Below are 14,695 nucleotides of genomic sequence, written 5' to 3'. Positions count from 1 at the left end.
TCCACGTCTCCTCCAAGCCCATGTACCCCAACCAGGTCCCTTGCAGGCACTGTGGGATACAAACCCTTTGGGAGAGCTGGGTGGCCATGCCAGCACCCCGCCGCAGAGACAGACCTCGGCCACGGCCCCACACACAACAAAAGGTTATTATCCCGAGAAACTGCCGGGCAGGAGAAAACAAGAGCAGGAAGGATGTGAAGGGTGGGGAGGACGCCTGATCTCCAGCCCGCGGTGACAGTGCCTGCCAGGCTGAGCTGCCCCACGGGACAGCACAGCTCCTGCCCTCCCCGGGGGCACCCCACACCGGAGCGGGGTAATGGGAAAAGCATTCCGCTTATGGCCTCCCACTGGTGTTCCACCTTTAAGTGATTTGCTGCCAAAGAAATTAGAGCCCGACCTCATCAGCGGCTGATGGCCTAAGGCGAGGGGGTAAGCCTAGATTTGCCCCTCTCCGAAATCCCCGACACCATGCCGCAGCTCCAGCCACGGCATTACAGAAATCCCTGAGCACAAAGGAGCCTCTCAGGAGAGGGGCTGCGTCCAGGGCCACGTCCTGATGAGGACCATGCGTCCCCAGTGGGGACAACCCCGGGCGAGGGTCCCCAACAGGCACACCCCCCGCACAAGGGCAGCTGGATGGCGCTGGGATGTCCAGCTCCATGGGGTCCGTCTGATCCCACCCGCCTCCCCCCAGCAGCGATGCCACCAGCCGAGCTGTCCCCGCCATTCCTCAGCAATCCTACAGCTGGGGAATTTCTCAGCCGCAAGCCGAGCGAGGAGCAGCTTTCCCCCCCCCCCCCCCAGCTTTGCTGGCGTTTGAGCAGACTCAGACAGCGAAGGCGGCCGCGCTCTCCCCCGGGCAGGGCTGGAGCCAGGAACAGCAGCTCAGGCTTGGCTGGGAGCAGGGAGCAGCTGGCCCAGCCCAAGGAGAGACACGGAGGGAGGGAGGATGGAGGAGACCGAAACCGCCACGTGCATATGTTTTCTTTAAGAGAGACAACTTTTCCAGCACCATCTGCCAAGAGAACACGCAGCCGGGATGCCAGCGAGCTCCCCTGCTCCGGGGGATCAGCTCTGGGACAACACAGGGCAGCAGCGTGGGTCCTGGCAGGCTGGGATTTGTCCAAGAGAAGAAACACAGGATCTCCGTTCTGGATGCAAAGGGATCTCACCAGACCCAGAGGGATCTGTTTTCCGGTGGGTAGGAGGGAAAGGAGGCAAAGAACATCAGTCTCATTCTGTGCAGGGCTGGAACCACAGCTCGAGCCGCTGGAACAGGGGGAAGAGTCCTTCCCACGCTCACCATGACCCCCCTGGGTGAGGGGAGGGATTGCTGCGGGCGATGGGAAGGCAGCAGGAGATGCTGGGAATGAGTTTCCCGGATCGTGCTGCAGCGGAGAGCTCACAGCCCCGGGGGAGAGACGGGCTCCGCTCTACAGCGCCCCAAATCAGAGGCACAACTGCCACCCATGGCAGCACATCTCAACATCCTCAGCACCACTCCAAGGACAGGCGATGGATCCCAAATGGACCCTCCTGCCCAGGGCAGGACACAAAGCACACCAAACTCACGCTCGCTCACAGCTGGAGGCTCTGGCCAGAGCCACGCACCATAAAACCGCTGACCATGCCGTATCAACCTGCCCTTTGGACTCTTCAGCTTCTCGCCAAGGCCAAGCCTTGGGCAATCACCAAATCATTCATTAATGCTGGCCCCATCCGTTGCCTTTAATAACCCTGGGCCATTAGCAGGAATCCAGTCGTACCAGCTCTGCGCTCCCGCAGCGGCTAGCTTGGCACCACCGACGCTGAGGGAAATCCCCCTCGAGAAGGTGGGGGCTCTTGTGGGACATGCCAGGGAGCACCAGGGGTTCAGGCGATGCACCGGGCACCGCTCCCTCCCCAGAGAACACCGTACACCCCGTTACACGCAGGGCGCTCTCAGCCACACACCCAAGGAAGAAACGGTAGTTTCTCAAGGGCTGAGGTTGCTCAGGCTCTTAACTCCTGGCTTTCACCCTGTGGGCCCCATGGCCCCGCTGCAGCACCCGTCCCAGGGCTGTGTGGGACCTGGGGGACACCATCATAGGACCATGGACCAAACCCCACATCCTACAGCTGCTTCCTGCCCACTGCGATCCACTTCCCATGGGGGCCAGCACCGACCTGAGAGCTGCCCCAAGAGACTGATTTTTCTGGGGACAGGGTGCAGTCCCCAGCAGGTCAATAAATAACCCCCAGCCCCACAGAAAGCCAGCTGTTTGCCGAGATGTCTGACACGGGACGCCAAAGTCATGATCTGCACCATGGGCCAGCAAGGATGCGGCTCCTGGTCCTCCCCGCAAGCGCCCGCAGCCTCCCCTGACCCTGGAGGAAGGGATCATGGGTGCTATATTTAGACTTATGGGTGCTATATTTAGACTCGCAGAGCCCAATAAAGCACACGCAGGGTGGGAGAGAAACCAGGCAAGCCATCGTACTGGCCCTTTGGGGCTGGTGATCTCCCCCTGCTCTGCCACCAAGCCCACGGCATGCCCAGGCTGGGGCGAGGGGTGCAATGGACGCAGGGCAGGAGGAGCTGGGTGCAGCCCCGCAGGTGCTTCAGCTCCGCAGAGCGCGCTGCACGCTCGCCACGCGCCTTCCAGCTCCCACCGCCGCTCAGCAGCGTTTCGCTGCCCCGGCTGTCCCCAGCATGGGGACACATCTGTGCCTCCCCAGCCTGGCCCCTGCCCGGGGAAGGGGGGAGAACAGGCGCTGCTCTGTGAGTGCCGGGGAGCATCGGGACCAGGGAAGTTCAATAGTTTACTACCAATATTTGTCTTGGCCGGGCGGCACGGCTTGCTGGAGGAAACGGGGCAGGGGGAGGGCTCCAAACATCCTCTGCATTCCTTATAACGTAAGTCAAGCCAGCGCTGTGGCACCCGCGCTTGGGGTTAACCCAATGTAAGGCCTTTTGTATTTAAAAATCCCGCAATAAAATATCCAGGGGTGCAATTTTCCAAAAAGCAGGAGGAGTGAGGGGCCCCGGTCCCAGCCATCGGTGTGACACATGAGCTACCTCTTCCTCCCAAAAAACCCACACCTCAAAGCTTTTGCACAAAATCTGCCCATAGAGCTGATCCAGACACAGCACCCAAAGCCCCCAGCTCTGCCTGGGGCTTTCCTTAACCTCCTCTCCATAACTCAACCCTCCTTCCACAGCGAACATTGCAAAATGCCGGCGCCAGCTCCATCCCACAACGCTGCTGGAGAACACGGGGTCGAAGTGTGACCTGATGCAATCGGGGAACAGCAGGGCTCGCTCACTCAGCCCATGTCACTGCGATGCTCAGCTCCAAATATGACATGTTTTAAACCCAGCTCCTTAAAAATAAAAAAATAAAAAAAAATAAAAAAAAAAAAAACGAGAAGACCACAGAAGATGCCCCTTCCTTGCTAAAGGCTGCGGGGAGCCAGGCACCCTCCCAGCTGCTGCTCCCTGGGCGACGGGCTGGTGCTTATCTCCAACCGGGGCAGCCAAACGGCACCTCCGTGCTGGGGCAGATAAGGAGGTCTGGAGGTGGCTCTGCCAAAGCCCTGCGCAGCAGTGGGTGGTCCAGCACAAACTGCGTTTCCAATGCAGAGGGGGAGGATCTCCCACGATAACCCCTAGAGCCAGCACCAGACTCCGGCTGCTCCTGCTGATAAACCCTGGGCAAAGGCAAGTGCGCGGTGCCGGGCATACTCCGGTGCCGGCTGCAGGGCCCCGAGCACGCTGCGATCCGTGCCCATGGGAAGGGCTGAAGAGAAGCAGAAAGCCACAGGGAAAGCAGCTGATCCAGGAATGTGTCCAACGTGGCACTTGCCAAACAAAAAGATGGATCCGGGTGCCCAGCAAAACCCAGCAGATGCTTCTAGGAGTGGCACGAGGCAATTTTCATCCCCCGTTTCGGGCTGCCCCAAGCACCTTGTGGGGTCTCCCATGTGCCCCCATCCCCAGGACAGACTCAGCTTCCCGACGTCAGTGGGAGCCCTGCGCTCATTAACAGCTGCCAGGCAAGAGCGGGGAACTCTTCCAGGCAAACCAGACTATTCACCCTGCTTAGAACTAATTAGGGCTTGTCTTAATTAAATCCTGCTAACCATGAACAACCGCAGGGCCAGAATTAACTGATTTACCTGGGATGGCCTTTGGCCGCTCACAAGGGACCTCCTGCGAGCCAGGCAGCCCTGTGCCGGCCACGGTGGCTGCAGACAGGGCAAGGCAGGAGCTGTCGGGGTTTGGGAAGAGCCACCGTAGACCTGCCCCACGGCGGGGCATCACAGCCCGGGGGGGCCAGTCCAGCTGGGTGGTATGGCCCCGTCCCCGAGGGCTGTGGGAAGAGCTGCCACCGCACAGCCCAGGGTGGGAGCCCGGCCCACCAAGGCAGGAGCAGAGGGATTATCCCTCCTGCTGCCTTTTGTGCTGCTCATTTCTTTAACGGGATTAGTCCCCGTAAGTCTGTAAGAGGGTTTAATCACATAACGCCACGGGGTGAGCAGCGGGGCTCCTGCCGGGTCCATGCAAGCACTGAGCATCACTTAACGGGGTTTAGCGCAGACGGTGATGGAGGGGCCCGGGACTGCATCCGGACACCAACTCACTGCTGCTCCCTGCCCCGCTCCTTTCTCGAGCGCCCCCGGCCACGCAGCAGCGCTCAGTGTCGGGGATGGACACCCCACCGAGGGAAAGACCCCCTGCCAGGCAGCCAGAGCCCGAGATACCCACAAAGCAGCCCTGTATGCTACTGCGGCACCGGTACCTGTAGGGAATCATCTTTCTTACCTTCCCCTTGCTCATAAAACTACTTTTCAATTTGGCTTTCCCAGGCTCACCACTAACAGACATCTACCACCGGCTCATTTCACCTGGTAACAAAATCTTGCAAGGCTTTAGTGGGAAAAGAGAGACGTTTAGTCAACACAATCCAGCTCCAAGTCTGGTTACGGTTTAAACGTACACAGCAGTGGAACCAAAACACTCAGGAGTCCAGGCAAAAGCTGTAATGAAATTAAATGATATGGATCTTGCCAGAAATAATTATGTCGACAACTTGGGTTTTAATTCCTTATTTATAGAGACCTGTGGATCTGGAGAAACCCTTTGCTGATTACAAGTTTAATTTTCTCTCCCTTATATCCCAAACTGGAGTCTCCCGAGACCACTGCCTGTAAGATCTCCATACCTAGAGACAGAGCCAAGGACTGGGAGCCAAAACCAGCTTGATTCAGACCTTAATTTACACACCAAGTTTTTCTAGAGTGCGAGGTAAATCACTCAACCTCACTGCTTCAGTTTCCCCATCCGAAGGGCAGGAATGAAGCAGGAAGGAGAGGCGATGCCACGGCCATCACATCACACTTGCATGGTGCTAGGGCTGCAAGCAGTAAAGCGATGTTGCCTTATGGATTAAAAGGAGCTCCTTAAAACCTGGTTTGGAAGTCAGATGTGCCCAGCTGGCAGTTGGAAGCCCTGTCCCCCTCCAGCCTGGGAACGCACGCTCGAAGTCAGCATTTGCACAGCACCTTTGTTCCGTGTGTTTCTACTCCCGACAAGCAATACTGTAAATGCCAGCACCTTCTCCCCGGGCTGGGAGCAGCCCTATGCCCGCAAAGCTGGGGAGGAGGAGGTGGGATTCACTCAGACCTACAGCATCACCCACAGCATCACCAGGTCTGGGGTGAAACGCCCAGAGGTGTTTTATCCAGCCACACTGCACGGTGGCACCAGGGACAGTCCTGGATAAAGAGAGCTGGAAATGCGTGGTATGCACCCTTCTCCACAACTAATTTAGGTGTTGGGAGTAAACAGAGAATGCAAAAAAAAAAAAAAAAAGCCCAAACCTACACTGTTTTAAGGTTTCCTCAACCATGACAGGACCATGAGCCCAACCAGCCCAGAGACGCTCCAAGGCACGGAACAGTCACGGCAGAGGCTCTGTGCAGCTGCCAGGGCACATGCAGAAGGCCCTGATTCTGCCAGAAGATTTTTTAATTTATTTGAAACCATTTAATATTTTCACTATTGAACAGAACCATTAAACAGCTGGCGAGGAGCCCACTTGTAAGCGGGGCTGTTATTAAAGCAAGCTGCTTGAGCGCATCCCTGCGAGCAGAGGGGCCCGGGACCGGCTGTGCTGGAACAAGCTGCATTTTGAATGGCTCCATTTAATATCAGTTTTCCAATCATTTTGAGGGAAAGCTTTTGATTACTTGAGGATGCAGAGGGGAACATCACCGGCTGGACCACACGCAGCATCTCTTGGTGTCAGCAGCATCACTGCTCCGCAGCCAGGCAATGGGCTGGGATGCAAACACCCCCCCTGCACTCCTGCCCTGCTCCCAGGAAGGCGGCAGGTCCCAGGGGTGACCCCACTGTCCCCTCACAGGACCGGCGGTCCCTTGGGAGCGCATGGCCCTGGGAACAAAGGCTCTTGGCAGGGTGCAGCTCCTCCCGATGTTAATCTGCCTCCTGCCTCCCGCTCCCTTCCACTCGCTTTGTGTTTCACTAAAAATATCGCGGTGGAGGAAGTTTCTGCTGCGGGGTGGATGCTCTCCTCCCCGGGAGGGGCTTCCTGCACTGCCCCGGCACAAAAATAACCCCCCAGCCAAGGTCTGTGGGACCCACTGCCCACACCGAGCTGGGGCAGGTGAGCTGTAGCTGGGGGGCACCCGCTCAGCCCCCTCCCTCTGTCCCCACAGCCCACCCGCAGCTCCCAGGAGTTTTGGGTGACGGGACACAGCTACAGTCCACACAAAAGGCAGCGTTTTGCATACAAACCCCCTTCCCACAGCACTGGGAGGATGTGTGTGGGACCTGGGGGGGTCAGGAGCCAGGGCTGACCCCACCATGCTCCAGTACAGCAAGCAACACACTGTTCCCTTCACCTTACAACAGCGTGGACAAGCGTCCCATCTTGTATCTGGATTGCATCCAGCAGGAGGAGGCTCAGATCCCTGCCGGCACCTCCTCCAAGTGCTGTGGCAACACCCAGCACACGCTGGTCCCCCGCGGGCCCATCACAACCCGAGCCGAGGGTCCAGCAAACCCCGCTGCAGACTGCGGCACGGCGATACCAGCCCCGAACTGACACCAAAACCCAACTAACAGAAGTCAGAAGTTAACAGCTTGCCGATGCGCAAGGGGCAGGCTGACAGGACTGGATGGGGGCCGAGGCTGGGGCTGCCTTGGTCCCAGCACAAGGCTGTGGGATGCAGAGCCCCCCAGCCTGCCACCCCTCGAGCGGCGCAGACCCCGCTGCTCCCAGCCGCCTGCGCACCCCGGGGGGCAGGACTGCTCCTGAAACACCTCAATGCTCACACAAAGGGGGCTCTGCAAAAACAGGTCTCATCCTGCTCCTTCTAAACAAGCGCCGAGTCGCTGGGCTGTCAGAGGGACCAATGGTCCGAAAAATCAGTTATTTTTATCCATTTAGTCTATTACTGCCTGCACGGGAAAGGGGCAGGCCCCCAGGAAAAACACTCCGTGCTCCTCCAAGCAAAACCCATGGCATAGCAGCCCCCCACAACCTGGATCAGCACGGTCCACCACCCCATCACCGCTCCAGGAGAGGGAGAAGCGTCACAACCACCACCCCCGGAGAGGGTCTCTCTGGCTGCCACATGCCCCAACCTCCATCCCCAAGATGCTGCGAGCTGGAGCTGCTCCAGAGCCCACCCGCACCGACTGCGCCCGGCCCCGTGACACACGATGCCGGCGAGCCCAGCGCTATCAATAATGCAGCAGGGTCAGCACCGGCACAGGGCCGCCGGCTTCCCCGCCGCACGCCAGCCCGACTGCTGCCTCCAGGACGGGATTGAAGCGCTAATCCCGAAAGCGAGCACGGCTTTGCTGCCGCTCCTCGGCTGAGCTCCCGCAGTAACCAGACCTCTCGCCATCCCCGGGGAGCCCGGTGCCCACTACAACACTGCCCTTTGCGGGGAGGCAGGGCGTCCCCAGCCCCACTGTCCTGCTTCCCGCATCTTCCTCTTCCCCTTCCCAGCAGGGATGTGGGAAGCAGCGCTCCCATCCCATGCCCTCAGCCAGGCAGCCCCAGCTCCCGGCAGCCCTGGTGCAGCTCCACGCTGCGGGTGCAGAAATGGCTTTGCGATGGGTTTTTTGAGCAGAGAAACAGAGCACAGGCAGTGACAGATCCCTGCCCCGATGGGGCACGCACACGGCTTCCTTTCGGCTTCGCCCTTTCAGACCTGCCGCGAGCGCCGCCGAGCTGGCAGCATCCTCAAAAGTAGCCGCTGTGGGGAAAAGCGGGGAATGCTGCAAGGACACGGCCACAGCTCCCGGGGCTCTGTCCTGGAGGGTTTCCCCAAGGCTCTGCTGGCACAGCAGGAACATCACACCCAGGTTGTACCCAACTGTCCTCCCCCATCACCCTTCTCCCCACAGGTCTGAGCCTGCCACTGGGGCCCAGGGAGCGCAGGATGCTGCAGGGAAGTGCTTTAATTTAAACCATGCACTTATTTTTTGGGTTTCTTTTTTTTTTTAAATCGCATAATTACTGCAGACATTTCTGCTCATGTTAGGTTTTATTACATCTTTGTGGTTATTCTACAAGCCCTAAATTTTGGGCCTCAACTGAGTTGGCAAACTTCTCCGAAAACATCTGTCCCGTGTTACTCCCCTTCCAGCGCTCCGGCAGAAAGCTGGCGGCTGAAGATGTTGCAACGCGGAGTTTTATTTGCAACAGAAAAAGTTCTTATTCCTGACCCAAACAGAAGTGTAAATATTTACTACCTCGATGTCAGCACTGGCCCCCCACACCTGCAGGTCCCAAAAGGCACCCAGGCGCTCATCCATCCTCTTCCAGAAAAATAACATGTCTGTCCCCAGGCACACCAGCTCCTCTGAAGCATGGGCTGGTGGCACGCAGGAGGCTCAGCGGCTGCTCTCTGTCACACCAAAGAGCCAGCAAAAACAACCCCGCGTCAGCGGAGGGACACCCATTCTCCTGCTGTTCGGTTCTTGCCAGCAGCAACTCTAGGGGCGACACCGTCCCTCACCCTCCCTGAGCAGGGGCTGATTAACAACCTGCCACTAATTCCCCCCCCACAATAAAATATCCGGACCCAACAGGCTGCTTGAATCCAGGAGCTACTAAGCAAGCCATAGGTTTGTTTTCCAAAAAAAATAAATGCTGGTTGCAAAGGTCCCTTTGCACACCCACCCCCCTGCAGTCACGCTTTGGTGCGACTGGGGCAGCGATGGAGGGGGATTGCATCACCCCAAACTCGTCTCGGTGACTTTACTGTTGTTCTTGTTTCTCCTACAAACACACCTGGAGAAAGCAGTGAGGCAGCAAGTCCCAAGGACACCGCTAACGCGGCTCAGGAAGCCTGAGTGACCGTAACGGGGGTCCAGTTACAGCACATCCCTCCCTCCATGCAGCAGGAGTAGGGGGCAGCCGAGCTGCAGCCGCTGCCAGCCCCGGCGCCACGCTGCCCATGCACCATGAACACCGACCGCCGGGATTGCTGGTATCATCCAGGAGCTGCCAGCCCCCTGGGCCACACTGCCCGTGCGCCACGAACACTTCCAGGATGGCTAATAGCATCAGGCAAGTGCCCAGCAGCGCCGCTCAGCACCAGCCCGGCCCCGCAACACAAAAGCTTTTTACACGCTTTTAGGCCAGGCATTTAATTAACAGCCACCGCCGGCTCGCACCGCTGTCCCCAAAGGCACCTTAGCAATAAAAGCAGCTCACCACCAGGCACCCAACGCACCCGGGGCAGCCCCCACCATGCCGAGACCCCCTGCCCTCCAGCACAGCCATGCCCGCTGCCTCCCAAACCCCCGGGAACTCGATGTTGGGTGCCAGAGCACCAGGGAAAAACAGAAAACAGCCCGGTGGCATGTTTGGGACAGGAAAGTGGATGGCATGGGGACACGCGCCCTGCCGCGTCCCCTCCCAGGGGACACAGCATGGGGCAGGCAGCAAGCAGGCAAACGCCTTCAGCACAGGCAGGCATAGACCTGGGTGGGACAGGGCAAGGCAGACCCTGCTGCCCGTTGTCACCACGGCCATGCAGGACATGAGTCCCCAGGGCGCCGGGGATGGCAGTGCTGTGACGGGCGCAGCCGCTGGCAGCCAGCCCTGCCGGCCTGCTCTCGGGGCAGGCAGCCCCATTTTAAATACGTGCTGCATTATTCATGGCATTACCGTGGTTCCTGGAGCATAAGGTCCTGGACACCAGGTCTCTGCCGGGGGTGCGTGTTGACCTCCCCACCCAAGGCGGCTCACCGGGGTGGGGAGGGGGAGTCACTCCTTTTGCAAAATAAGAGAGGGGGAGAGTCATTCCTCTTGCCCACCCTGCCTGCTGCATTGCCCCCCCGCTGCCCACCCCTACGGCCACCCCAGGCACCAGATTTCCCTCCTCTTTGTTTCAGTTGCTCGTTGCTTCGGGCTGCGCCGAGCAACCCGGCCTCAAATCAAGGAAAACTGCAGCCTTTACATAAACAAATGCTGCTCAAAAATGAAATGCTGCTCCCCGGGAGCAGCCTGGAGCGTCGGCACCAGTTCCCACAGGGGCAGGTTGGGGCCAAGGGCCTGCAGGGAGCAGCCTTTTCTTCTCCTTCACTAAATACCTGCAGGGAAGCTACACGAAAGCCCCAAATCTGGTTGGGGACAAGCCTCTAACTGGACCCCAGATGCCACAGCCCCACTGCGGGGACAGAAATCTCCTGAATAGCCCATGTGTTTAGGACGACCCAGTGCCAGTGATCTGCAGGATTAGGGTCAGGCTGGAGCTGCCCCATGGAGGGACACTGCAGGAACTAAGGTGCACCATTGCTCCCCCAGCTTCCAACCACCACAGACCCGGGAGGACAGCCGCATCACCCAGACCAAGAGCCTGGAGCAGGCATCACCGCCTTGAAGCACGCAGGACTGCCAGGCACAGGAGCGGGATGCGAGTCCTGCTGCTCTGGCCACCCGTGACCCTGCGGCAGGGTCACTCACTGCCCCGCCACAGAGAAGTGACTTTGGCCAGGAAAGCCTGCAGCGCCCAGCTCTTCAAAGAGCTGCCGCCCAGAGGAGGCAGGAGCAAACCAGCCGCTGACCTGAGCCTCTGCAAACACCCAACACACTCAGCTCTGCCCACTCAGCAGCCCCCGTCCCCCACCTCACATGCTGGGCATCGCCCCCAAAGTCTGTTCCAGCTCAGATTCCACCGAACACCAGCCCCAACTCCCCAGATGCCCCAGCCAGGCTGCCCCAGGCGAAGCCCCCAGCCAAGCCTCTCTGAGGGGAAGTGCAGGCACTTCTCCCCCTTTGCCCCCCAGCCCTGCCCGGCTCTCCCTGTCCCACCCTCTCCTTGGAGGAGCTGAAACCCAAAGGCCGGAAAGGACCGTCCTGTTCCCCTCGCCTGACTTCCCGTCAGCACACGCCGTTGGACTGCGCCCAGCAAACGAAACAGAGACAGGATAGGAAATCCCCAGCTTGGAAAGCCGCCCCCGGTCATGCCCAGCCACCCCCTCCCAGGAACGGCTCCTCTCCCACCGGTTGTGTCTGGGGTGACCAGCCCCCCTACCGCACTGACCCCCAAGGGAAATGTACCCATCATCATCACACAGACCTTCAAACAGCTTCAAATCATGCAATAAGTTAAAAAGAAAAAAAAAAAAAATACTGCTTCCAACCCTGCCCCTGCCAGCCCCAGAAAAGGTGGGTTCCTCCCAGGGCAGAAAAACCTCTACAAGATGCCAAACAGCTCTGGAGGAAGGACAGGAGACGAGACCCCGTCCTTATCGCTGGAGATGCACGTGCCTCCGCCTCATACCAGCATCACCTCTTATCTGCTCTGGGGAAATTCTTCAGCTGTTACTCCGTGGGAGCTCCTGAGGACACGAAGCCTTCCCAACTTTCCCACCTATGTCTTCCCCGCAGCCCCACAGCCATTTTGGGACCAATATCCAGCGACCACCTCACCTCCGAGGGGGTAGAGGCCGACCAGACACCGCAGCCCCTGCAAGCTCCCCAGGGAGGAGGAGGAGTGCATCCATGGCAGCTCCATGCTGGAGGAGGTGATTGAGCACTGCTGCTCCCTGCCCAGTAGGACACACCAGCACCCACAGGAGGGTCGCAGGGTGGGGACACAGCAGGGAAGGGGACAGACGGCTGCAGAGAGGTGCCGGAGTCACCAGCTCAGCCACGCAACACCCGCACGGCTCCTGCCACATCCACGCCCCGAGCAAGGGCAGCGCCAGGACCCAGCTCCGCTATCTGCCGAGCGCAAGGCTGCGCCGTCTCCGCCAGCCCGGCCTCAGCAGTGAGGCAGCCATGGAAACTGGACGTTTTCCACCCCAAATTCTTTCCTTTTTGGAAAGGAGTTTACCAATAAAAGGCACTTACTGCAGAATCACAGTCCAGACCCAGGCCACTTGAAAAAGAGCTAATTTCCTTCCTATTTAAGCAAAAAGCTGAGAAAACATTCGCCCCAGATGTTCCCTCCCTCCTGCAAATAATGGAGGGGAGAGAAACTCATTCATGAGCTCCAGCTTCACCACGTCCCTGGTCTGCGCAGCCTGTCCCCGTGGGGGAGGGAGACCCAGCCAGGGTCACCCATGCCCAGGGCTGATCATCCCCCACCAGCAGCTCCCAGGGCTCTGGAGACCCTCAAGGGGCACAGGAGGGGGGAGAGCAGCACAGCCCGCAGCAGCTGATGTTGCTTCAAGCAAGAGCCATGAGGCCAAGGGGCAGCTCGCCCACTGCTTCGGGACACAGCAGGGTCCGACAGCCACGTACAGGTTTTCCTCCGATGGGAAGCAAGCCGTGCTCGCAGAGGGAGGTGCTCCCAGGGTGGTTTCACCCACTCCCCCCCTCCTCTGCACCCAGCAGCCCCCGCACGCCACCCAGCTCTGCCCTCACCTTCCTGCTGCCGTGCGAGGAGAAGCTGTGCGAGTGCCGCTGGAGGCTGTCCCCGCTCAGATCCAGCTGCGGCTTCCAGACTTCCCCGTTGTCGCTGCCCACCGACTTGGTGGGCGAAATGTTGGAGTTCAGCAGGATCCCGCTGTGCACCATCTCCTCCGTGCACGTCAGGCGCAGGCTGCACAGGTATTCGTCCGTCTCCTTGTCCACCACGAGCAAGCGGGTCTCCGTCTCCACAGCTTTGATGCGCTGCACGACCTGGAAAGGAGAACAACAACTGAGCAGAAACCCAGAGAGCTCTCAGTGGTGGCAGGAGCCAAACCCCAAAACCATCAGCTCCCCCACACTCTCCTGCAGCTTCGGTCTTGCTGCAGGGTGCAAGTTTCCGGTCACTTCCAGCCATCGGTGATGGGGGAGAGGAGCACAGCGTGACTTTAGGGGACCCCCAGGATGGCGTGCATGTTGCCTGCAGCCCCAGGTGATGATGGTGATGGCTCTTTCCACCCCATGTCCTGCAGCCCCCCATGACAGCTCTGCCCAGACCACCCGGGATCACCCGCTCTGCTCAGATGGCAGTTTTCACAGCGGCTGCTTCATTGCCCCCCGAGCACCGGAAACCCTGCTGCCTGGTTTTGTCCCCTCTGAGGGACAATACAATCTGTCCTACCAAGCAAACTGTCTAATACACCCTTATTTCCTTGATCTGGGATCATTTCCTTGATCTGGGGTCTTTCTTCCCCCATACCCAGGGCAGGGTGGAGAGGCAGGGTGCACAGGGAGGCACCCATGCATGCACTCAGTGGCTGGGCTGCCTTTGCTGGGTGCTCCCCACCACTCCCGTGTACCAGCTACCACACGCCCCAGTCAGATTTATGAAAGAAACAACCCGATCTGTGCATTCATCCCTGGTCTGTGCCAGTGGCCACCAGATATAAGGGAAACCAGTGCTGGGAGCAGGAGATGGGCCCGTCCCTGCTGGGATCCAGCTCCAGGCAGTGCTGAATGGGGACCATTGTCCTGCCACTGCCCAGCTCCTTCCCAGGGTTCGGTGACTGGCAGAGACTCTGAAAGGAGCTTGTGGTGTCCGCGCGGCGTGGAGAGCCGGGAGGAGCCGATCCCAGCTCCCAGCGGGGGTAAATCACACCAGGGCAGGCTGTGATGGAAATGGGGCAGACCCAGGGCACACACAGGAGACAGGTAAAGGGAAACCACCTCCAGACACCCTGCCAGCAGCCTCCGAAGGCTGGCTCTGCTGGGCCACCTTCTGCCTGCACAGGCCTTCATTCCGACAAGGAGGGGCGGTATCGCTGGCAATGGTGCTCAGCAGCCATCCCCCGTCATGGGGTGGCCCTGAAGATCACAGACCCAGGCGTCCTGGGAAACCCCCAAAGCAGCTCTGGGCTTCCTCACAGTGCTCCTGCTCTGATCTAGGTCACACTGGCCAGACACGCTGCAACCGCCAAGGTTATAAGCGACAAACGAGCCTAACGCGCAATTAGCTAGCATTTATTTACTCCCCTGCAAGCTCCATTCAAGGTCAACAGAGCCAGTATCTGCAAATGAAAGAAAAAAAAAAAGAAAACAACCAACAAGAAATTTATAGACTGCAGACAAGGCTGCTTGTCATGAACCGACTAATGTACTGCAGGCTGCAGCCTCGGTCTCCACGCGCCGCACTGGGCAGCGGCATGCCGAGGGCTCCCATCCATAACCAGCCTGAAGGATGCTATTCCATCAAGCCCCAGAAAATCCATCTGTTCCCTTTCAGATCTATTTACAAGCAGCATCAGACGGGG

At 59.0% G+C, this 14,695-nt stretch overlaps 1 protein-coding gene across 3 annotated transcripts in view; it reads right to left on the bottom strand.

Annotated features, from left to right (window-relative positions):
* Positions 1–14,695, bottom strand: part of NHERF2 (NHERF family PDZ scaffold protein 2) — a 42,047-nt gene that overhangs the window by 24,221 nt on the left and 3,131 nt on the right. For all 3 annotated transcript variants that reach the window (XR_008467987.1, XM_054211165.1, XM_054211164.1), the window contains exon 2: positions 12,900–13,157. Coding sequence is in view for 2 of the 3 variants with exons in the window: in XM_054211165.1 (XP_054067140.1) it covers positions 12,900–13,157 (258 nt within the window). In the remaining variant the exon portion in view is untranslated. The remainder of the gene's footprint in view (positions 1–12,899; positions 13,158–14,695) is intronic.

The sequence above is a fragment of the Rissa tridactyla genome, chromosome 8 (assembly GCF_028500815.1).
Source record: "Rissa tridactyla isolate bRisTri1 chromosome 8, bRisTri1.patW.cur.20221130, whole genome shotgun sequence".
Lineage (NCBI taxonomy): Eukaryota > Metazoa > Chordata > Aves > Charadriiformes > Laridae > Rissa > Rissa tridactyla.
This window is presented reverse-complemented; position numbering and strand designations above follow the sequence as displayed.